Source organism: Musca autumnalis, unplaced genomic scaffold (genome assembly GCF_047663935.1).
Source record: "Musca autumnalis isolate F117 unplaced genomic scaffold, ASM4766393v1 scaffold_4, whole genome shotgun sequence".
Classification (NCBI taxonomy): Eukaryota; Metazoa; Arthropoda; class Insecta; order Diptera; family Muscidae; genus Musca; species Musca autumnalis.
In genome coordinates this window covers 26,755,439-26,779,418 of record NW_027411977.1, presented here as the reverse complement: position 1 = coordinate 26,779,418, position 23,980 = coordinate 26,755,439, and the positions used below count along the sequence as shown (strand labels likewise).

At 39.3% G+C, this 23,980-nt stretch overlaps 3 protein-coding genes across 3 annotated transcripts; 2 read left to right on the top strand and 1 right to left on the bottom strand.

The window, feature by feature from the left end:
* The first annotated feature begins 1,700 nt into the window (after window positions 1-1,700).
* Window positions 1,701-2,000, top strand: LOC141401447 (larval cuticle protein 65Ag1-like). Its single transcript, XM_073981706.1, has one exon. It carries the CDS (start codon window positions 1,701-1,703, stop codon window positions 1,998-2,000), a length of 300 nt encoding a protein of 99 aa, XP_073837807.1.
* Window positions 2,001-7,062: 5,062 nt separating this feature from the next.
* LOC141401471 (larval cuticle protein 65Ag1-like) lies at window positions 7,063-7,368 on the top strand. The gene has a single exon (XM_073981735.1). The coding sequence runs from the start codon at window positions 7,063-7,065 to the stop codon at window positions 7,366-7,368; it is 306 nt and encodes a 101-aa protein (XP_073837836.1).
* A 10,303-nt stretch (window positions 7,369-17,671) lies between these two features.
* Window positions 17,672-18,005, bottom strand: LOC141401627 (larval cuticle protein 65Ab1-like). The gene has a single exon (XM_073981957.1). The coding sequence runs from the start codon at window positions 17,987-17,989 to the stop codon at window positions 17,672-17,674; it is 318 nt and encodes a 105-aa protein (XP_073838058.1). The 5' UTR covers window positions 17,990-18,005.
* Window positions 18,006-23,980: the final 5,975 nt, after the last annotated feature.

Sequence of the window (23,980 nt, the reverse complement as noted above, 5' to 3'; positions counted from 1 at the left end):
CTTTTCAATCACCATCGTGATATTCTCGAGTTTCTCGTTAATTTTTCTAGAATCCTCTTCCAACTCCTCTTTTAAGTTTCTTGAATTTTCTTCAAACATCCTAGAATTCTCTGCCATTAAGTTTTCGGTGATTTTTCTAGAGTTCTCTTCTAACTTTTCCTCTAATTTTCTGGAATTTTCTTCAACCATTCTACAATTTTCTGCTTTCATTTCCATCATAAGTCTAGAAGTTTCTTCATTCTTTCTAGACATCTCTTCTAACATTTTACTGGAATTTTCTTCAACCATTCTACAATTTTCTGCTTTCATTTCCATCATAAGTCTAGAAGTTTCTTCGCTCTTCCTGGAATTTTCTTCCATTTTCTTATTTATTTCCATGGAGCTTCCTTCTATTTTCCTAATTTCCACCATCATCATAGCCAGCATTGATTTCAAATCGTCTCCACTGGCAGCTACGGACGAAACTTCCTCAACGCAGGATTCGCCCTTTGCCGATAACTCGACTTCCTCCTTACCGTCGAACTCATATTCATCGATGTTCATTCCACGGCGCTCGAACTCTTCCAACAAGCGTTTTTGTAGTTCGGCCTTGTTGCCAGTAGAACACAACTCCAACTTACTTAGCTCCTTCTTCAAGTCTTCCACTCGTAGATCCTTAAACTTCATTGTAGGATGGTCGTAATCTCACTTCCTGACACCAATTGTTACGGAATTAGGTTTAACTAATCTCCGTGTAGACGTTGTTTTATTCCCCGATACGATTTGTACCAAATAAAACAGGGTTCGTTTTAGATTACGTTTCTACAATGCTTTATTTACTTTATTATACTTATTCAGAACCGACTTTAATTACAAAGCACACAGCAAGTCTCTAGTTAGCACGCAGCTACTCTTTTGCCGATCTGTTCAGTTCAACGCTTAAAACACGACTACTCCGTCATTGCCATTTCCCCGGTATTTATACCCCAAAGTCTCCCTGTTCTAGAGTCCTCCAGAACACATATGGCAACATCTCGAATCTGTGCAGCGAACACACAGACGCACATTCGCACTAAGCGAACAACCATACTCACATACATATGTACATGGGGGAATACAATTGGACGACAAGCACAGTAATGACGTAACTACAACAACAAACAAGTGCAATAAAGAAGTAACAAACTAAACAATAATTACATGATTGTGGCAAAACAAAACAAAAGCACATTAATGAAAGGTAAAGAACATCTAGAATAATGAAGATAATTCTACATGATAATTGTTGTTGCTTAAATAAAGTAACTGCGTAATAAAACTTTACGTTACAATTCAAATTTTTAAATTAACGGAAATTAAACTAAGCTAACTTAAACCTATCAGTTACATTCGTAACAATATATTTTATGTATTATATTTGATATTTTCGTTTTGCTGGGGAGAAACAATGATTTCAAAAAGGCAATGCACATTTTATTTGTTTATAATACTTAATGTAAAAGTGAATAACGGAAAACTTTGTCAAACATTTAATGTGTTTTGCATATACGAGTATATGTTTAGTAATCATCTAATTTACGTATTTAAACTGGTCCACTAAATGTAACATAAGCGGTAGTATTGCTTTACATGGGGTATAAAAACACATTAAGCAAACGACAAAGTATTCACTCACGTTTTTTGCTCTCATCGAAGAAGTAGATCACCACGAAAAATTCATAATGAAATTCATCATTGTCTTCGTTGCCCTATTCGCCTTGGCTTTGGCCTCCCAAGATGCTGAAACTTTGCGTTACGATTCCAATGTTGAACCTGAACAGTATTCATACGCCGTTGAGACCAGTGATGGCAAAACTGCCCAGGAAGAAGGACATCTTGAGGATCAGGGTACTGAAGATGAAGCTATCGTAGTTAAGGGTTCCTACTCCTATGTTGGTGATGATGGTCAAACTTACTCCGTCAACTATGTTGCCGATAAGAATGGTTTCCAACCCCAAGGTGCTCACTTGCCAGTTGCCTAAACCAAAGACTGTGTTTTAATTTGATTAATTGTTGATAGTTTTATAAGGAAATAAATATTTAAATAGCAAGAATAATATCATTTTTTAATTGATTTATTGCGGGGCATTTGTGATCTGTGCGGGGCATTTGTGAACATAAATCATTGTGACAATATGGATAAGTGCTATCGAACGCGTCTATAGGTTGCCAATAGTGGAACTGCTGTAGGAAGTGCATTACGAGGAAATTGCGAAATATCTATACAACAAGTAAAAAAGTAACAATCGGTTTTACAGACAGAGATATACCCTCAGCCTACGTGAATTGAAACTTTCGTCTACGGACAGATAGAATGTAGGGTCTTTTCAGTATTTTGTGGTCTTTTTGGACATTCGAACTAGCCGACGAAAATGTGGATTAGGATTAAAGTTCAAAAATGTTGCAGAGGAGGTCATTAGTCACAGTAAACAGAACCACAACGGAGAGCATCGGTATACATTTCTTCGAATCGATCTTCGAATAGACCTTAAACTGCACTTAAAGACAAATGTTGAACTTTTGTTGGGGATGTACCCAAGGTACCTCCATTTTAGAAGTTTAATTAAATTTGGACAAAGTATTAGTAGATCCAAAATTTTGGACCTGTTTTGTTTAAGAGATATCGTGCATACCATTTAAGTGACATTTTTAAAATATTCCGGGAAGTACTGAAAGTTGTGGACCGGTATTGCCGATCTTCGAACTGAAACTATGACAAAATATGACAAGGAACAACTTTTGGACTAAATCTTAATCAGTTCGAGAGTTATTGTGCTATCCAGCCACTACATATGGTATCATAAGGTTTTTTTTTACACCTTTCGGGCTGTTTTCTCAAGAAGGATGGTCCTGTCCCTGAAAAAACTTTTATCGTCGTAAATGAGACAGCGAATGCAAGTTGCTTCAACAAAAATCAAAGTGATTCGAGAGCAGGTCTCAAAGTGGACTTATCCGAAATTTTGTGTGATAGGTACCCGAAGGAGTGGACTAATCTTCTATCTATATATATAAAAGAGCAGTGAGGTGAGGTATTCACTGACTGACTGACTGACTGATTCATCAGCGCCCAGACGAAACCGCTGAAGCTAGAAAGTTGAAATTTTGGATGTAGGTTGATGTTGGTGTGTAGGGGTGAGATAAGGCTGGGTTTTTCAAAATTCGACCTAGAAGTGTTCGAAAAGTACTAAAAGGTTCTAAATATGGTACACATGAAATTAGGCCAACGGGAAGAGCTAGAATTCTGAAATTTGGAATGAGGGTAACTGATGGAGAGCTAGAAAGACGTACCAAAGGGTTTTTGGAAATTCGAACTATAAGTGTACGAAAAGTACAAAAGGGTACTAAATTTAGTACAATTGAGATTTGGGTGAACAGATAGAGCTGGAATCCTGAAATTTGAAATGGTAGTTACTAATGGAGAGTAACAAAGAAAGGTTTTTGGAAATTCTACCTATTAGTGTACGAAAAGTACGGATAGAGATGGAATATTGAAATTTGGAATGAGAGGTCACTGATGGAGAGTAACAAAGGAAGGTTTTTGGAAATTCTACCTATTTGTGTACGAAAAGTACTAAATGGTACTCAATTTAGTACAATTTGGATTTGGGTGAACGGATAGAGCTGGAATCCTGAAATTTGGAATGAGGGTCGCTGATGACGAGTAACGATGAAAGGTTTTTGGAAAATCGAACTATAAGGGTACGAAAAGTACTAAATGGTACTAAATTTAGTACAATTTGGATTTCGGTGAACAGATAGAGCCGGGATCCTGAAATTTGGAATGAGGATCACTGATGGAGAGTAACAAAGAAAGGTTTTTGGAAATTCGAACTGTAAGTGCACGAAAAGTACTAAATTTAGTACAATTTGGATTTGGGTGAACGGATAGAGCTGGAATACTGAAATTCGGAATGAAGGTCACTGATGAAAAGTAACAATGAAAGGTTTTTTTGAAATTCGACCTATTAGTGTACGAAAAGTACTAAATGGTACTAAATTTAGTACAATTTGGATTCGTGTGAACGGATAGAGCTGGAATCCTGAAATCTGGAATGAGGGGTCACTGATGGAGAGTAAAAAAGACAGGTTTTTGCAAATTCGAACTAAAAGTGTACGAAAAGTACTAAATATAGTACAATTTGGATTTGAATTAACGAATAGTGCTGAAATTTGGAATGAGGGTCACTGATAAAGAGTAAGAAACATGTACCAAAGGTCGAAAAGTCCTAAATGGTAGTGAGTTTAGTATGATTTCAATTTGGGCTGGAGTCGTGAAATTTGGAATTAAGATTACTGTTAGAATGTAGAATTGAGATATGGAGGCAACTTTAGAAAATCACACTAATGTGCACGAAGCAGTACTAAATGGTACTAAATTCGATACAATTTGTATTTTCGTGAACAGATTACTGTTGGAGTGTAGGATTGCGGTTACTTTGGAAATTCGTACTTATGGAAAAGTGCTAAATGAAACTACATTGACTATAATTTGGAAAAAGTAGTTTTTGGAAAGTCGTGTACGATAAGTGGTAAATGGTACAAAATTTGGTACATTTTGGTATTTGCTATATGGTACAGAATTTTGTACAATTTGTGATTTTTTAAAGGGGCAGAACTGGAATTTTTAAATTTGATTCGGTTGTTTAGAGTGGAGGTAGGGAGGAGGTTTTGAAAATTCGTACTTATTTATTCAAAAGGACTAAATATGTTGTAATATAATTGGTTTCAGGGGAACATATAAAGCTGGAAAAGTGAATTGCGGTTGGGATATATGTTGAATATAAGAAAGTAAGTTTTGAAACGTTTAATTATGTGTACCAAAAGTTTGGTAACATTATGGTACCAAAACCATTTTGGTATTGTGTAAACTGTTAAAGTGAGAAATACCTACTATAGGGGAACGAAAAGTACTAAATTTGGTGTTGGGTGTAGGAACAAAGCTTGGATTATATAATTTGGACAAAAAATACGAAATGTAAAAATCTTTGTTATGAAGATCACTCTGAACTTTGAGATAAAGCTCGGAGTTCGGTTGGAAAATGTGCATAAAATTTTCAAAAAAGTCTTCAAAATACCTCTTCTAATAAAAGCAGATTGAAGTAGACATTTTTTAAATTAAGCTTTTATATCCTCTGAGTATTCAAGGTCCAAATGTAGAGAAAATTCGACAGTATAGATTTGTACTACTTTTAAAATACACAAGTCGAGGGGTACCGTTATATGGGGATATATTCCGAAAATTTTACGAACCTATTCGGGTTCTTGACGAAACCGCTGAAGCTAGAACCTTGAATTGTGAATGTGCGTTATTGTTGTTGTGAAGGGGTAAGATAAAGTTTAGTGTTTGGAAATTCGTACTGGCAGGGAATGCTGTGTTAGTGAATGAGTAAAACCAGAAGTCAAGTCTGAAATTTGCAATATGAGTCGCTGTTGGTATATGTCTGTGATATGAGGTCGTAGTTTTGGAAATCCGAAATAAAAAATATGGTAGCTGTGCAGGGGTGCGTTTAAAGGAATTAAATCGATTAAATGTTGGTATTAAAAATAGGTTTTAGTACAACAGAATTGTCAGTGATCACCACTTCCATATTAAATATTGTTCATATGTATTTTATACCCTTTCCGCATACGAAGTAGCGGACATTTGCTAGTATATTCCATATTTGAAACTGATCTATCGTGTTATCGTGCGAAACATTTTTGAACTCTTGTGGGAGAGGTACCTAATGGCGTGGACTGATATGGCTTATCTTTGAACTTAAACTATTTTTGGACAAAATATTACGAAGGCCAAATTTTGGATAAAATCGGTTGATGCGTTCGAGAGTGTCATAGGCGGTTTTGCGCCTTTCAGGCTATTTTATAATGAAGTATGGACTTGGCCCTGACGAAACTTATATGGGGCGCAGTGAATACAAGTTGTTACAACAAAAATTAAAGCGATTCGAGAGCAAGGCCTAATCTGAACTTTTCCGAAACTTTGTGTGGAGGTACCCGAATAAGTGTACCGATTGAGTCCATACTAGAACCTCGTGTAAGTTTGGTAGAAATTTCACGATGTGCAAAGTATGGACCAAATCGGTTAATCACTTCAGGAGTTCGCAATTTTCTGAACATTTTCGAACTTTTGTGGGGGAGGTACCGGAAGGAGTAGACCGATATAACCCATCTTCGAACTTAAACTAAGTTTGGACAAAATATTACCAGCGCCAAATTTTGGACCAAATCGGTTGATCCTTTCGTGAGTTATCGTGCGCACCAACCAGCCAGACAGACGAACGGCCATGGTTAAATCAACTCCAAATTGTATGAAACACATTTCGTCCAAACATACTTGGGGTCTAAAACCATTATTTCGATGAGGCCAGTATGAAAGTGTATATACCCTCGTTAACATAAATGCTGAGGGTATAAACAACCCGACGAAATTTGTTTTCAATAGTTCAATGCAATCAACGTTATTTTAGTCCTTAATAGGTAAAAGTTCATTAATTCGTGTAACAGGGAATAATTTGTGAGAAAAAGTCGAAAAGTCATCACTCTAACATATGCATACATAGTACTTTTGTGAAAAATTTTGTGAACATATTTTTTATGAAATAATTAAGTTATATTTTACAAGCTAATACCTCCAACATTATTATTCAAAATATTTTGAAAATAGGTTAATGTGGTGGCAACAAAAGTCAAGTTCAAGTTTATGCATATTTTACGAAGTCAACAAATGTCAGCTAATTAAATTTAACATCAGCATAACAACAACACAAACATAAACCATAACCTAGCGCAACATGAGTGTAAAGCAAAAAACCTCCCAAACCCAAATTCAATCTTCCAGCCAGTCAGCCAATGCGATAATTAACATACAAATCAATAATTTTGTTTACATGATTAACATAAATATTTGTTTTTGCTTCATTTTTGTTGCGTGTGATGCGGGTTGTGGTATATAAACACAGATCAGCGTACTGAAGGTATTCAGAAACATCCAAACTTTTGCATCTTCAATACAAAGTCGTGTAAAAATACTAAAAAAAAATCAAAATGAAATTCATCATTGTCTTCGTTGCTTTATTCGCCTTGGCTTTGGCCAGCAACCCCCAAGATGCTGAAACCTTGCGCTACGAATCTAATGTAGAACCTGAACGATATGAATACGCCGTTGAGACCAGTGATGGCAAAACTGCCCAGGAAGAAGGACATCTTGAGGATCAAGGTACTGAAGATGAAGCTATCGTAGTTAAGGGTTCCTACTCCTATGTTGGTGATGATGGTCAAACTTACTCCGTTAACTATGTTGCCGATAAGAATGGTTTCCAACCCCAAGGTGCCCATTTGCCAGTGGCTTAAAACGACTGAATCTCCGTTATTATATAGTTTGTTAATATTATTGTTGTTATTTAATTTAGTTAGATAATGAATTGTTATTAATTTTGTTAAATACAAAAAAAGACTTTTCATAAGATAAAATAAGTGTTTTGTGATTGATGAAATAGTGGCTCAAGTGGATTGAAACAAGGGACTGTTGAACGTACAAAGAACGAGATTGTTAACAACCACGAATCGCAAATGATGAATATATAAACCATGTTCAGGATTGCAACAGGATTCAGCAGTGAAAAATGCTGAATAATATACTCGAAATGTGGGAACTAAACACAAATTACACTGCGGATATCAACACCACGGTTTAAAACATATAAACGAAAAAACAAGTAAAAAAGCTTTGCCGACAAAGATAATCCCTCAGCCTGTCTGAATTGAAACGTCCAATATCGAATCTACGGATTTTATAGCCCTTTTTGAAATTTGCCGACAAAAAATATATTTGGTTTGAAGCTCAAAAGTGTTGTGGAGGATGTACTTCAAGGAATGGACCGATATAGTCCATTTATGAAGTGGATTTTATTTTGGAATTCTTTTCTTTTGATAGATTTTGTGCCCACCAGTCATTTCAGTTGGTCACCGTATAACTTAGAGGTTACTGCGCTTTAACAAAAATGTTGAACTTTTGTGGGGGGTAACATAAGGAGAAGACCTATTTCTGAGGTAAAACTACATTTGGACAAAATATTAGGAGATCCAATTTTTGGACGGTTGCTCTGTTCAGCAGATGCATATATCGTGTGCTATTTTAGTGACATTTTTCAAGTTTTAGGGGTGGGGGAGGTACCGGACGGTGCGCACCGATAGTGTCATTCTTTAAACTTAAACTTAGTTTGTGCTAAATATTACGAAGGCCAAATGTTGTACCGAATCGGCTGATCCGTTCGACAGTTATCGTAAGCATAGTGTCACAAGGATTTTACAGCTTTCGTGCTATTTCTCAGGAAGTTTGGACTTGTCCTTAAAAACATTTGCACCGTCGTAATGGGGGCAGCAATACAAGTTGTTACGACAAAGATAAAAGCGATTAGAAAGCAGGCCTTAAACTGCATTTTCCGAATTTTTGTGTGAGAGGTTACCGAAGGAGTGGACCGTCAGAGTCCATATTTGAACCTCAGCTATGTCTGGTAGAAATTTCACGATGTGCAAAGTATGGACCAAATCCGTTACTGCCTTCAGGACTTATCTTGGGCACAAATTTTCCGAATATTTTCGAACTTTTCTGGGAGAGGTACCTAAAAGAATGGACCGACATGGCCTTAAACTAAGTTCAGACAAAATATTACGATGGTCGAATTTTAGACCAAATCGGCAGATCCGTTTGGTCAACCACTACGCATTGTGCCATAGGGGAATTTTACAACTTTCTGGCTATTTTCTCAGGAAGTAAGGATTTGCCCCAAATAAAACTTGTATTTTCGTAATGGGGCCAACGAATACAAGTTGCTACAACAAAAATCAAAACGATCCGAGAGCAGGTCCTAAACTGAACTATTCCGAAATAGATAGAGTCCATATTGGAACCTCATCTATGTCTGGTAGAAATTTCACGAGGTGCAAAGGGTGGACCAAAAGGCCCAATTTTGGACCAAATTGGTTGATCAGTTCGAGAGTTATCGTGCTCTCCAGCCACATACATATGGTGCCATAGGGACTGTTTTCTAAAGAAGTATGGTTTTGTCCCTTTTACCGTTGTATTTGAGGTAGCGAATGCAAGTTTCTTCAGCAAAAATCAAAGTGATTCGAGGGAATTTCTTATAGTGAATTTATCAGAAATTGCGTGTGGGAAGTACCCAAGGGAGTGGAAAAATATAGACCATATTCGAACGTGGTCTATATCTGGTCGATATATAAGGATGTGTAAAGTATGGACCAAGTCGATTACTCCGTTAAATAGTTATCGTGCGCACAAAATTTCCGAACATTTTCGAACTTTTGTTGGGGAGGTAACTAGGTCAAAGACAGTAAAGGAACGACAGCAGCATCCGCTTCGCATTATGCAGATCAACCTGCATCACTGCAAAGCGGCTCCTGCTGAACTTCTACTCACCCTCTCAAAGTCCGAAGTTGATATCGCTTTAGTCCAGGAACCCTACTTATATACAAATAGGGTTGCTGGGCTAAGCGATAGCAACTATGCTATCTTCGCCACATCCAGCGGAGACAAGGTAAGAACCTGCATAGTTGCCAGGAAGAATTTGAATTTAATGTATCTCTCGAATTTCAGCTTAGGAGATATGACGGCTGTAAAAATGCAACATCGGTCACAAAAATCTACCATCTTTGCGTCAATTTACATGCCTTTTGAGAACCCTAACCCACCTGGCCAACACGTAGAGTGACTCGTTGAAGAAATGGGAAGTACCTGCCTCATCATTCTGGGGTGCGATGCCAACGCCCATCACTTCCACTGGGGAAGTAGCGACACGAATGCTCGAGGTGAGTCCGTATTCGAATTTATATTAAAATACAATATGAGGGAATGAATGAATGGGGAATGAAACCACTTTTCAAAATAGTATCAGGGAGGAAGTTATTGACATAACCCTCATTAACAAAGACGAATCCCACATCATTGACTGGAAAGTATCCGAAGAGTGCTCCTTTTCCGATCCCCGGAAGATATTTTTCAAGGTCTCCGTTGATGGAATTCGGCAACCACCACATAGGAATCCACGGAAGACTGACTGGAGCAAGTTTGCTGAATTAGCAACTTCTAAGCTGGGGGTACCTTACTACCCCACAACAGCCAAAGAGGTTGATAAGGCAGTGGAACATGTAACAGAGGTTCTGGTGGATAGCTATGAGGCCTCCTGCCCACTAACCCACCCTGGCAGGAGAAGCCAACCGGTCTGGTGGTCAAAAGATCTGGCCAATCTATGGAAAATCAGCAGAAGGCTTTATAATAAAGCCAACAAATCAAAGTTGTCCACCGATTGGGAGAGCTACAAAGGCAGTGGAACATGTAACAGAGGCTCTGGTGGATAGCTATGAGGCCTCCTGCCCACTAACCCAACCTGGCAGGAGAAGCCAACCCGTCTGGTGGTCAAAAGATCTGGCCAATCTAAGGAAAATCAGCAGAAGGCTTTACAATAAAGCCAACAAATCAAAGTTGTCCACCGATTGGGAGAGCTACAGAGCATCTTTCAATAAATTCAACAGTGAAATTAAGAAGGCTAAACGCAAATCTTGGATTTGTTTTACTGAAACGATAGAAAGAGTAAAGGATCCGAAAACCATTGGTAGTATTAAACGGGACGACGGCACATGGACTAACTCTGGCCTTGAGACTCTAGATCTCCTGGCTAACACTCACTTCCCTAACTGTATGGATGTATCAGAACATTCTGATGTTCAATGACACACAACCATACCACCGTAGATGTGAATGTTATAGAGGAAATCATTAGCCAACAAAAAATAAAATGGACCATAAGCACATTCAAGCCCTTCAAATCACCCGGACCGGACAGAATAATACCTGCAATGTTACACAATGCATTGGAGTCACTGATTCCACATCTGGAACTTATCTTCAGGGCCTGTCTGTGCTTATCATACATACCGGTTATATGGAGAGAAGATACTGTGGTATATATCCCTAAAGCGGGGAAGTCAAGCCACACACTTCCAAAAGACTACAGACCAATTAGTCTTTCCTCCTTTTTATTGAAAACTTTAGGAAGGCTGCTGGATCTTGGCATTAGGGCAAAGTTATCGGCCACAGACCTATGTTCTGCCCAACATGCTTACCTAAAAGGCAAATCGGTAGAAACAGCGATAAATGAGGTAGTGGGACACATTGAGTGTAATATGGAGGGCTAGGACTACAAGCTAGCTGCATTCCTGGACATAGAGGGTGCCATTAATAACGTTAGTCTCGAATCCATACGCAGCTCTCTAAAAAACCCAGGTGTCACGTCTACACTGGTCAATTGGATTGACGGCATGCTTAGCAGTCGAATAATCAATTCAAGTATCGGTGGAAGTTCCATTCGGAAGCACGTCAGTAGAGGTACACCCCAAGGTAGTGTTATATCACCACTACTCTGGCTTCTAGTGATAAATGAAATACTCAAGGTTTTTGATAGATTGCGTATAAAGACAATCGCGTATGCCGTCATCATGTTCAGCGGGAAGTTTCCACAGACACTATCAGAACGTATACAAGGAGCTCTAGTCAAATTATCAAGATGGGCACGCAACAATGGACTAGGTGTGAACCCATCGAAAACTGAGCTAGTTCTGTTTACAAACAAAAGGAACGTCAGACCATTCGCCCTTCCAGTGCTGGACGGAGTTACTCTTGAACTCTCTTCGGAAGCCAAATACCTCGGCATTATCCTGGACCACCATTTCACGTGGAAAAGCAATGTCGAGGAGCGCACCAAGAGAGGTCTAATAGCTCTATACTCCTGCAAAAATTCCATTGGCAAGAGTTGGGGTCTGAGACCAATGGTCATCCACTGGATATATACGACCATTGTACCTCCAATTCTTGCATATGGCTCTGTGGTATGGTGGAATGCTCTGAACAAAACGACATATTTAAACAAACTGAAGGGCGTCCAAAGAGCGGCATCATTACTAATCACTGGTGCCATGAGGAGCGCTCCACAAGCAGCCCTAAATGTGCTACTAGATCTACATCCGCTGGATCTAGTAGTGCAGGAACTGGCAGCAATGAGTGCACTTCGTCTTAAGGAGCTAGGTTCATGGCCCAGTTCCGAACACGGATGAACTGCAATTCTACGTAGATTCGGACTATCAACGGCCTTGAGGAACATTAGTGATTATTTATCACCACAAATGTGCTTCGAGGCAACGAAGGTGAACATACCCCACAGGGATGATTGGACACACAGTTGCCCACCTCTAGACTGTATAGAGATCTATACTGACGGCTCTAAGATGGAAACAGGCACAGGAGCAGTTGTCTATAGCAACTTCCTTGGTCTACGACTTTCATACAAGTTAAGCGAATATTATAGTGTCTTCCAAGCTGAAGTTTTTGCGATCAGAAAGGCCGCGGAACTGATGAACAACATGAGAGGGGACATAGTTGGACCGGTGACTATTTATGTTGATAGTCAAGCGGCCATAAAATCACTCAGGTCCCATTATATCAAGTCCGCGGCTGTTCTGGACTGCAAACAAACTTTGGAGCCACTAAAATCAATCGTCACGTTGTGTTGGGCCCCAGGGCACTACAACATCGAGGGAAACGAGGCAGCCGACGAACTGGCACGCTGCGGATCGGAGTCACAAAACATTGAAATAGACAACTCCATCAAGCCACCACTGTGCCACTTCAGGAGAAAAATAGAAGAGAAATATCGGGATAAATTCTGCCAACAATGGCAAAATACGTCAAGCTGCAGAACATCATGGGCGATTTGGCCAATTCCGTCCAAGTCAAGAACCGCCTCACTGCTCACCATGAAGAAATCCGATCTGAAACTAGCAGTGGGGATCATCACGGGTCATTGCGGAATAAGATCAATGACGTGCAAATGGGAAGAGGGCGATACGGCTGACTACTGTAGGCTGTGCGAGGATGAGGAAGAAATAGATACGATCGAGCATCTACTATGTCGCTGTCCTATGCTCACTTCAAGAAGACTGCGTATCGTGGGCGTACACACCGCCCAATCTCTAACAGCATTCTGCCAAACAGAGCCGTCAGATCTGCTACACCTTGCCAAGAAACTGAGATGGCTTCAACGAACGGAGAACAAGACAAGCACCACCTCTACACAAAACAACGTTCCTCACTCTAAAACCGGAAGCCGTACTCCTCACATCAATAATCATCTCTACAACAACTAACGAACACTGCCACAGTCTTGAAACACCAATATCCATCATCACGCTAACAATAATCATCAACACACCAGTCATCAAGTTGGGGTAATAACTCCCCCCCCCCTTTCTACATCAACTCTACAACTGTAACACAACCATCAAAACTATATCACACCAATAATCATTTCATCAACAGCAATCTTCAATAATCATCTCCCCCAATCAACACAACCCCGAACAATCAGGATGATCACAATGGACCATAAGGTCTCCGAGTGGAGTGGCTGCCAGCATAACAGCCGCACATGCCAAAACCTAACCTAACTGAAGGAGTCGACCGATATGGGTTATCTTCGAACTTAAATTAAGTTTGGACAAAACATTAGAAACTAAACAACGTTTTTGTCATGACCAACGGAGTTTTTGTTAAAAAAAAAAAAACTGATATCTAGCGAAGTCCCATACAGTCGGTTTTGTTGATTAGCTTCTGGAAAATGCTTCTTACTCTTGTTTTGAATTGGTGTTCAAGTTGGATATTCACTGCGGCTATGGCTTTGATGTTTAATACTTTTGATTACCGTCAAGGTTCCCTTTATGCTGCTTTAACAAATGCTTGAGAGTGGTTTCTTCAAGTACACTGATATGGGGCTTCACTAATCAGTTGCACTCATGATTCAAATAATTCGTTGGCATCAAACATTTTACTGGGCTTTAAGGTTAGAACAGCTGCAGTTTGTTGTTTACGTTCGCCATTCAATTCGGCTTCAAGACTAAGTACTTGCTGCGCCAACACAAGGCGCTCGATCTGCTGGAACGTATCAATCGATTCGGAGTAAATTTTTGCCCAAACTTAGACCAAGTTCAAAGAGTTCTCATCCCTCGGGTAACTCCCTCACAAGAGTTCAAAATTGTACGTAAAAATTATACACACGATAGCTCTAGAAGGGGTTAGCAGATTTGGTCCATAGTTTTCACAGCGTAATATTACTAACGGACATAAATCAGCTTCGAATATGGACTAAATTTTTATACTCCTCTGCGAACTTGCCTCACAAAATGTCGGAAAAAATACAGTATAAAACCGGCTTTCCAATCGCTGTTCTCGGGGCCGTTCATTATCACGACAGTACAAGTTTTTTCATGGGCAAGTCCTTACTTCCTGAGAAAATTCCCGAAAGCTGTGTAGTGCGCACGAAAACTTTCCAACCTTATACTACGTTGGTCCAAACTTTACATTTCCCCATATTTCTGCGAATCTTAGCTAACTTTCGAAGATGTTACTTATCGGTCCACTCTTTCCGGTACGAGACCCATAAAAGTAATAACTTTTTCGCTAGAATGGAGCAACAGATATGGTCCAAACTTTTGATCTAGTAATATTTGGTCAGACAAGGACGAACTGCCCAAAGATATATTTTATGAGCGCTTAGAAGAAACATATGACCGTTGTCCTGCCCATGACATTAAAATTATTCTATGCGATTTTAATGCCAAATTGAAAAGGAAAATATTTTTGGCCCAACAGTGGGAAAATTCAGTCTCCACAGTGAAACATCTGACAATGGTATGAGGCTGATAGACTTCGCAGCGGCAAAAGCATGGTAGTTGGCAGCACCAGATTTCAACATCTCGACATCCATAAGGGCACCTGGCTGTCTCCAGATCAGAAAACAAGAAACCAAATTGATAACGTTGTGATAGATGGAAGATATTCATCGAGCGTGTTGGATGCGCGTTCGTTCCGAGGTGCAAACATAAGCTCGGACCACTACATTGTTGCAACAAAGTACGAACAGATACAACACCAAAGTTAGACATCGGTAAGCTGCAATCACAACAGATAGTCACAGCATATTCCACTCAACTAGCCCAATTGCTTAATCAAAGCACTCCTCATCCCGATAACATATCAGCGCAATGGCAAAGTATTGCCCACTCCATGCAAACAGCCGCAAAATCCATACTTCGATACCAGAGACCTCTACCAAGGAATCCCTGGTATGATCAGGAGTGTCGTGCTGCTATCGAAGAGAAAAATGCGGAATATAGGGCTACTTTACCATCCACAGGGCACGAGATGGAAAAGCGGGAGTGTGAAAAAATCGAGATGTACAGCAACCAGAATAAAGTCCGAAAATTCTACCAAAGAGTCAAGCATCAAACTGATGGCTTTGGTACAGGCACAACCCCCTGTACAGACCAGCAAGGTAATTTGATAACTGATACAGATAGTGGGCTCAGGATATGGAAAGAACATTTTTCAAAACTGTTGGTACCCAATAGCAGCGAAGACGACGAAGATACCAATCCCAATAAACCGGCTGAAGAATCATAAGGCAGCAGGAGCTGATGGCCTACCAGCCGAGCATCTTGCAGGAAGAACGTGTACCCGACGATTGGAATCTGAGCATCCTGTGTCGCGTCCATAAGAAAGGAGATAAGACTTTATGCTCCAACTATAGGGACATAAGTCTTCTCTCTATAGCCTACAAGATAGTGTCAGGGATATTGTGCGAACGATATAGATAGACCTGGCAACTCCAACATTGACCAAATATTTACCCTGTGGCAAATCCTGAAGAAACCCCAAGAGGCAAAGAGACAGCCTTTCGTGTGATCTTTTCAGCATCCTGCTAGAAAAGGTTATACGAGAGGCATACGTCAAAAGAAGTGGCACAATCTACACCAATAGCCACATGTTACTTGCTTATGCTGATGATATAGACATCATGGGACGATCAGTAAAAGAATTAACCGATACCTTTATGAAGGTCGAAGGAGAATCTGCTAAAGTGGGTCTGGTGGTAAACGGCGAGAAGACCAAGTTGATGGTGTCGACGCGCAATGCGTCCATTGAGATCGGACCAACTGTTGAAGTTGGTTCCTATAATTTTGAGGTAGTAAAAGACTTCGTATACCTCGGCACCGCCGCAAACACAACAAACGACATCAGTTGTGAAATAAAAAGAAGAATTGTATTGGCCAACAGATGCTACTTTGGCTTAAGTAAGCACTTCAAAAACAAAGTCACAACTCGTCAAACAAAAATAACGCTCGACAAAACACTGATACTGCCCGTGCTGATGTATGGTTCCGAAGCCTGGGTACTTGCGCAAGCAGACATGGCAGTCTTGGTGTGTGTGAGAGAAAAATTCTTCGAAAGATCTACGGACCAATCTGCAATCGACGTCGTATGAACCACGAGCTGTATCTGCTATACAACGACATCAATAAGTTAAAAAGGCGTATAAATTCGGGCCACATGGCGGTGCACGCCTAATTCGCAGGTCAAAGAATAGATGGTGCAAACAAGTGGATGAAGAGATGACAAGGCGCGGTATTCCAGAAAGCGAAGCATCAAACAGAGAGAATTGGAAATCTTTTCTTAGTTCGGTCTATGGAACAAATGTTCTGTAATGGGCCAGCTAAGTAAGTAAGTAAGTAAGTAATATTACTTCGGACATAGATCAGTTTCGAATGTGGACTAAATTGGTACACTCCTTTGCGAACTTCCCTCACAAACATTTCGGAAAAAATACAGTATAAAACCTGCCCTGCGCTGGAAACCTTTCCAACTTTATACTGCGTTGGTTCAAACTTTACATTTACTTATATTTCTGCTAATCTTAGCTAAATTTCGAAGATGTTACCTATCGGTCCACTCTTTCCGGTATGTGACCCATAAAACTTTTAACTTTTCGCTAAAATGGAGTAACAGATATTGTATGTTATGTGGGAAAGTCCACACTTCCTGAAATATTGGTCGAAAAGCTTTAAATTTTAAGGTCACCAACTTAAATGACTGCCGAGCGCGAAATCTATCGGAAGGAATAACTCTTAAAATGAGATACACTGTCAAATGGAACTATCTTCTTCGGGTACCTTCTCCGCAACACTTCATACGTCCACAAAATTTTAAAAACCTCCTAAATACGCTAAATTGTTTTGGTTGTGTAGCCGATATTCGATATGTCCGTAGATGAAAGTTTCAAATCACACAGGCCGACTGACTTTTTTATTTCTTTCTCTATACCTTGAAACTTGGTGTCTGCTGTATCCTCCGTTTTGAAATCATCATTGTTGGGTTTTTTTTTAATTTTTACCTTTCAATGATGCAATATAATATAAATAATAATTGTTCCACAAACATCCGATAAGGGACAAGGGAGACTTCTCTCATATTAATGAGTGCACCCCGATTCATATTAGCTCAATGATATGGGACCTACAGTTTATCGCCGAGTCCGAACGGCGTGTGTAAGACACCACTTTTGTAGAGAAGTTTTATGATGCAATATTTGTTATTATATACCCATGATTAAGACCTAAGGTTACTCTTGGTTAATACCCAACTTACCAACTATTCTCCTACTGATATAAGAACACACTTTTCATTAGATTTACCAATCAATTTTTTTTTTATTTTATTTAATTTTTATAACAAAAGGAACGCCTTCTTTATTTAGGCAACGGGGGCAACGGGCAAATGAGCACCTTGAGGTTGGAAACCGTTTTCATCAGCAATATAGGTGACGGTGAATTTTTCGCCGGTCTTTTCATCGATCCAGGTGTAAGCACCTTGGACAGAGATGGCTTCGTCTTCAGAACCAACGTTCTTGAGTTGGCCACTTTCGTTGTGTTCGGTACCATCGGAAGTTGCGACAGCGTAGTTATAACTTTCGGGTCCTACATCAGAGTCGTTTCTGACGATTTCAACTTCAGGACGAGGAGCAGCCAAGGCAATGGCGAAGAGGGCAACGAAGACGATGAGGAATTTCATTTTGGCTTGTGTTATTCCGTTGACTAGATGAACTAAACAGATACTGTCTGTCAATAATTGGTCGTATTTTATATACGATGGTGTGGACGAGTGATAATTCTGATGAATTAGATTGAGAACAACAAAACCGCAAACTGAAGATGCAAAACTAGATTTCCAATGCACATGTTGCGTTAAAAATTGTGTATGGGTGTGTGTGTGTTAATTTAAAATCTGCATTTACTAGTTTTTTTCTGCTGTTGCTTTATTATTTACTCTAAAATTTCAAGATTTTTTTGCAAAAATTTATTTCTAATATGTTGCCTGGCAAGATGACGATGACCTGATCATAGGCGTTTACCAAAAAGAAAAGAAGCACAGCGGAATATCTTGATAATGACTTTTGCATATTCGATTTAATGTGTGATCTTTATTTGGCATGCATAAATAACATAACATGGCGAGAGGTGGAGAAGGAGATGGTAAGGTGGGTGGTTGAAATACTAAAATGCTTAATTTCTTATAACTCTGTGAGGTGGCGGCTTTTGTTATGGCAATATTGTTAACATTTAAATGTTAGTTTTATAAGAAATGTGTATATTTATTGTATGTATGTATATCGTATTATGCATACAACACATCAGAGGACCAATTCTGGTTCCATAAACAAAATGTGATAACAAAACAAGTTTCGTACAGAACTTTTTCATTTGACATTTTCGTTGAGAAAGAAATGGCGATCACCCATTAATAGATATACATATTATTTTCATGTTGTGAGATTTACAGGTTATCAAAAATATCAATGCCAGAGAAATTATCACACTAGCCACTACCACGGTGCGCCTTAACTAACTTTAAATGAAAGGTTCTTACACCTCGGAAGTTTTGTCGGATTCTGAAACTACAAGGTTCATAGTTGAGAAATATCCAAAAAAAAACTAAAAAAAATCGCCTGAGGGATTTTTAAATAAATCTCGGCCAATGTTCAAAAGTTTATGGGGTTTTCAGGTTTTCACGATTTTACTAGGAAACCGCAAGTCCTATCAAAATCGGTCTAAAGATAATGTTTTAGCAGTAAAAATTCTCTACTGGAGTGATCTTTATGATATCTTCGTAGGTTTTACCATTTTTGAGATATAGAAGTTCAAATTGGGACAATGCACTGAATGTATCGCCTTAAGGGGTTATGGCCACTAATTGAGCAGGAAAAATTACATTTTTGAGCTACTTTCGATTTTTATACCCTCAGCCTTTAGGCTAGAAAGGGTATATACACTTTCATACGGGCAAAATGTGCCTCATCGAAATAATGGTTTTAGACCCCAAGTATGTTTGGACGAAATGTGTTTCAGACAATTTTGAGTTGATTTAGCAATGTCCGTCTGTCTGTCTGCCTGTCTGGCTGGCTGGTGTGCACGATAACTCTCGAACGGATGAACCGATTCGATTCAAATTTTGGCTTTCGTAATATTTTGTCCAAACTTAGTTTAAGTTCGAAGATGAGCTATATTGGTCCACTCCTTCCGGTACCTCCCCCACAAAAGTTCCAAAATGTTCGGAAATTTTGTGCGCATGATAACTCTTGAAGGGAGCAACAGATTTGGTCCATACTTTGCACATCGTAAAAATTCTACCAGACATAGATGAGGTTCCAATATGGAGTCAATCGGCCCACTTCTTCAGGTATCTCCCACACAAAATTTCGGATAACTTCAGTTTAGGACCTGCTCTCGAATCGCTTTGATTTTTTTTTTGCAACAACTTGTATTCACTTCCCCCTATATGACGGTACAAGTTTCATCGGGGGAAAGTCCATACTTCCTGAGAAAATGGCCGGAAAGTTGCAAAAGCCCCTATGACACCTTGTGTAGTGGTTGGAGAGCAAGATAACTCTCCAACAGATCTGTAGATTCGGTCCGAAATTTGGCCTTCGTAATATTTTATCAAAACATAGTTTAAATTCCAAGATGGGCTATATCGGTCCACTCCTTCAGGTACCTCCCCCACAAAACTTCAAAAATGTTCGCAAAAATTTTGCGCACGATAACTCTTGAAGGGAGTGACCGATGTAATCTATACTTTGCACATCCTAATATATCTACTAAATATAGATCAGGTTCGAACATGGACTATATTTGTTTACTCCTTCGGGTACCTCTCGGACAAAATTTTGTATAAGTTCACTTTAAGACCTGCTCTCGAATCACTTTGATTTTTGTTGAAGCGATTTGCATTCGCTACCTCCATTACGACGGTAAAAGTTTTTTCTGGGGAAAGTCCATATTTCTTGGGAAACAGGTGTAAAAATCCCCTATATCATCATATGTGGCGGTCTGAGAGCACGATAACTCTCGAACTGTTCAACCGATTTGGTCCAACATTTGGTCTTCGTCATATTATATACAAACTTAGTTTCATGGGCAATACCGCTCCACAACTTTCGTTACTTCTCCCCAATGATTAAAAAATATCACTTAAATGCTAGGACGATATCACTTGAATGAGGCAACCAATTTGGTCCAAACTTTGGATCTCCCAATATTTTATCAAAATTTAGTATAACTTCTAAAATGGCCAATATCGGTCCTCCCTAAAGGTACCTGCCCTACAAAAGTTCAACATTTGTGTATTAGTGCAGTTAATTCCAAATCCACGTTTTTGTCGGCAAGTTCAAATGTCTAAAAAGGGCCACAAAATTCTGAGGAGACCTTAAATATATTCGATCTGTCCGGAGGTGAAAGTTTCGCTTCACATTGGCTGAGGGTATATATCTGTCGGCAAAGCCGACTGACACTTTTTTACTTGTTTTTGTTGAAAAATATTGCACAATGTTCTGACAAATGGCCGTTTACGAAACACAGTTTTTACTAAAGCAGTTTGCGGAGCACTTTCTAGCTCGAAAACGAATGAACCGGTCAACATATGCTTTTGTGGGATCATTAAAAACCTAATAATCTTGTACCTAAGCGAAACGCAATTAAAAATATCATCTTTTAAAAAAATTGTGAACTGTAAAATTCGAAATTCCGATTTTAATTAAACAAAAGTTAATAGTTTTTTCGTCATAAATCCGTCAAATTTTTTTTATACCCTCAGCATTTATGCTAACGAGGGTATATACACTTTCATACGGGCAAAATGTGCCTCATCGAAATAATGGTTTTAGACCCCAAGTATGTTTGGACGAAATGTGTTTCCGACAATTTGGAGCGCACGATAACTCTCGAACGGATAAACCGATTCGGTTAAAATTTTGGCTTTCGTAATATTTTACCCAATTTTAGTTTAAGTTCGAAGATGGGTTATATCGGTCCACTCCTTCCGGTACCTCCCCCACAAAAGTTCGAAAATGCTCGCAAAATTTGTGCGCCTGATAACTCTTGAAGGGAGTAACCGATTTGGTCTATACTTTGCACATCGTAAAATTTCTACCAAACTTAGATGAGGTTCGAATATGGACTCAATTGGTCCCAGACTTCGGGTACCTCCCACCCAAAATTTCCGAAAAGTTCAGTTTAGGGCCATCTCTCGAATCGAGTTGATTTTTGTTTTAGCGACTTGTATTCACTGCCATCCATACGACGGTACAAGTTTCGTCAGGGGCAAGTCCATACTTCCTGAGAAAATAGCAAATTGCAAAAAACCCTATGACACCGTGTGAGGTGGTTGGAGCGCAAGATAACTCTCGGACGGATCTGCCGATTCAATCCAAAATTTGGACTTAGTAATATTTTGTCCAAACATAGTTTAAGTTTGAAGATAAGCCATATCAATCCACTCCTTCAGTTACATCCCCCACAAAAGTTCAAAAATGTTCGGAAAAATTGTTCGTACGGTAACTCTTAAGAGGAGTGGCCGAATTGGTCTATACTTTACATATCCTAAAATATATACCAGATATAGATCAGGTTGAAATATGGATTATATTTCTCCACTCCATCCGGTACCTCCACACAAAATTTCGGATAAGTTCACTTTGATTTTTGTTGAAGCAACCTGCATTCGCTGCCTCAATTACGATGGTAAAAGTTTTTTTAGGGGCAAGTCCATACTTCTTGAGCAAACAGCCCGAAGAGTGTAAAAACCCCCTATGGCACCATATGTTGTGGCTGGAGATCCACTTCCATAACGGTCAATGTCTATCCATTCCTCTTAGTATCTCCTCCGCAAAACTTTTGGTCTTTAATCCTAATCAACATTTTTGTCGGTTTGAACGGAAAATTTTTAAATCCCCCTAAATACATACGTATTTTGGGAAAAATCTTTTTCAATATACACAGACTGAGGGTATATCTCTGTCGGCAAAGCCGATTGATCCTTTTTTAGTTCTTTTTTTATTTTTCTCACCTATGACCTTTGCTGTTTCAGAATCTGCAAAAACTTCCCAGGTGTAAGCACATTTCATTTAAAGCTAGTTAAGGCGCACCGTGCTACATGACAGGTATATATGACGAAATTATTAACAACATGAAATATCCAATTAAATACAACGAATTAAAGTCTGGCGCCTTATTATGAGGGCTACTAAAAATTTGCCAGGCGCCATTTTACAGTTCCTTTGGAAAGTTTGTAAATTTTTAACCCAATCGTAGTCAGAGCGTTTTGACGACGACCACGTGTTTGGTTGTTTGCAGTGAATTGGAAAAAAAATTAATTTGCAAAAAAAAAAAAACAACAAAAAACAAGTAAACAAGTATCAGTCGGCTTTGCCGATAGAGAACTACCCTCAGCCCATGTGAATTGAAACACTTTTTGGACATTTGAGCTTGCCGACAAAAAAGTGGATTAGGATTAAAGTTCAAAAGTGTTGATGAGGAGGTACTTAAAGGAATGGACCGACATAGTCCATTATCTATGTGGATCTTATTTTGGGAGTCATATCTTTTCGATAGATATCGCGCCCATTTCATGCCCATTTCATTTCAGTGGGTCATCCTATAACTTTTGGACCCGTATGCCAGGAAGCATGGACTTGTCCACGGAAAACATAATATCGCTGTAAATAGGACCATATCGAACAGCATCTGTATGCATTTCCAAAAGATTTTCGAACAGACCCTAACAGCACGTGGAAACAAATGTTGAACTTTTGTGCGGGAGGTATTTCATACCATATTAGTGAAATTTTTTATGGGAAATACCGGAAGCTGTGGATCGGTATTGCTCATCTTCGAACTGCAACTGAAGCTTGGACAAAATATGACGAAGGTCAAATTTTGGACCAAATCGGTCGATCAGTTCGAGATTTATCTCCAACCACTGCATATGGTGTCATAGGGGGTTTTACACCTTTCGGGCTGTTTTCTCAAGAAGTATGGACTTGTCCGTAAAGAAACTTTTACCATCGTAATTGAGGCAGCTAATGCAAGTTGTTTCAACAAAAAACAATCCGATTCAGAAGCAGGTCTTAAAGTGAACTTATCCGAAATTTTGTGTGATAGGTACCCCCAGGAGTGGAAAAATAAAGTCCATATTCGATCCTGATCTATATCTAGTAGATATATTTGGAGGTGTAAAGTATGGACAAAATCGGTCGCTCCCTTCAAGAGTTATTGTGCGCACAATTTTTCCGAGCATTTTTGAACATTTGTGGGGGAGGTACCTGAAGGAGTGGACCTATATGGCTTATCTTCGAACTTAAACTGTATTTGGACAAAATATTACTAAGGCCAAATTTTGGACCCAATCGGCAGATCCGTTCGAGATTTATCTTGCGCTCCAACCACTACACACTGTATCATAGGGCGTTTTCCATCTTTCAGGCTATTTTTTCAGGAAGTAAGGACTTGCCCCTGATGAAACTTGTACCGCTGTATGGCCGTAAGTACAAGTTGTTACAACAAAAATCAAAACGATTCGAGAGCAGGTCCTAAACTGAACTTTTCCGCAATTTTGTGTGGGAGGTACCCGAAGGAGTGGACCGATTGAGTCCATATTGGAACCTCATCTAAGTTTGGTAGAAATTTCACGATGTGCAAAGTATGGACCAAATCGGTTACTCCCTTCAAG

Coding starts and splice junctions, on each gene's coding strand:
- LOC141401447 (XM_073981706.1), top strand. CDS start 1,701: ATGAAATTCATCATTGTCTTCGTTGCCCTATTCGCCTTGGCTTTGGCC.
- LOC141401471 (XM_073981735.1), top strand. CDS start 7,063: ATGAAATTCATCATTGTCTTCGTTGCTTTATTCGCCTTGGCTTTGGCC.
- LOC141401627 (XM_073981957.1), bottom strand. CDS start 17,989: ATGAAATTCCTCATCGTCTTCGTTGCCCTCTTCGCCATTGCCTTGGCT.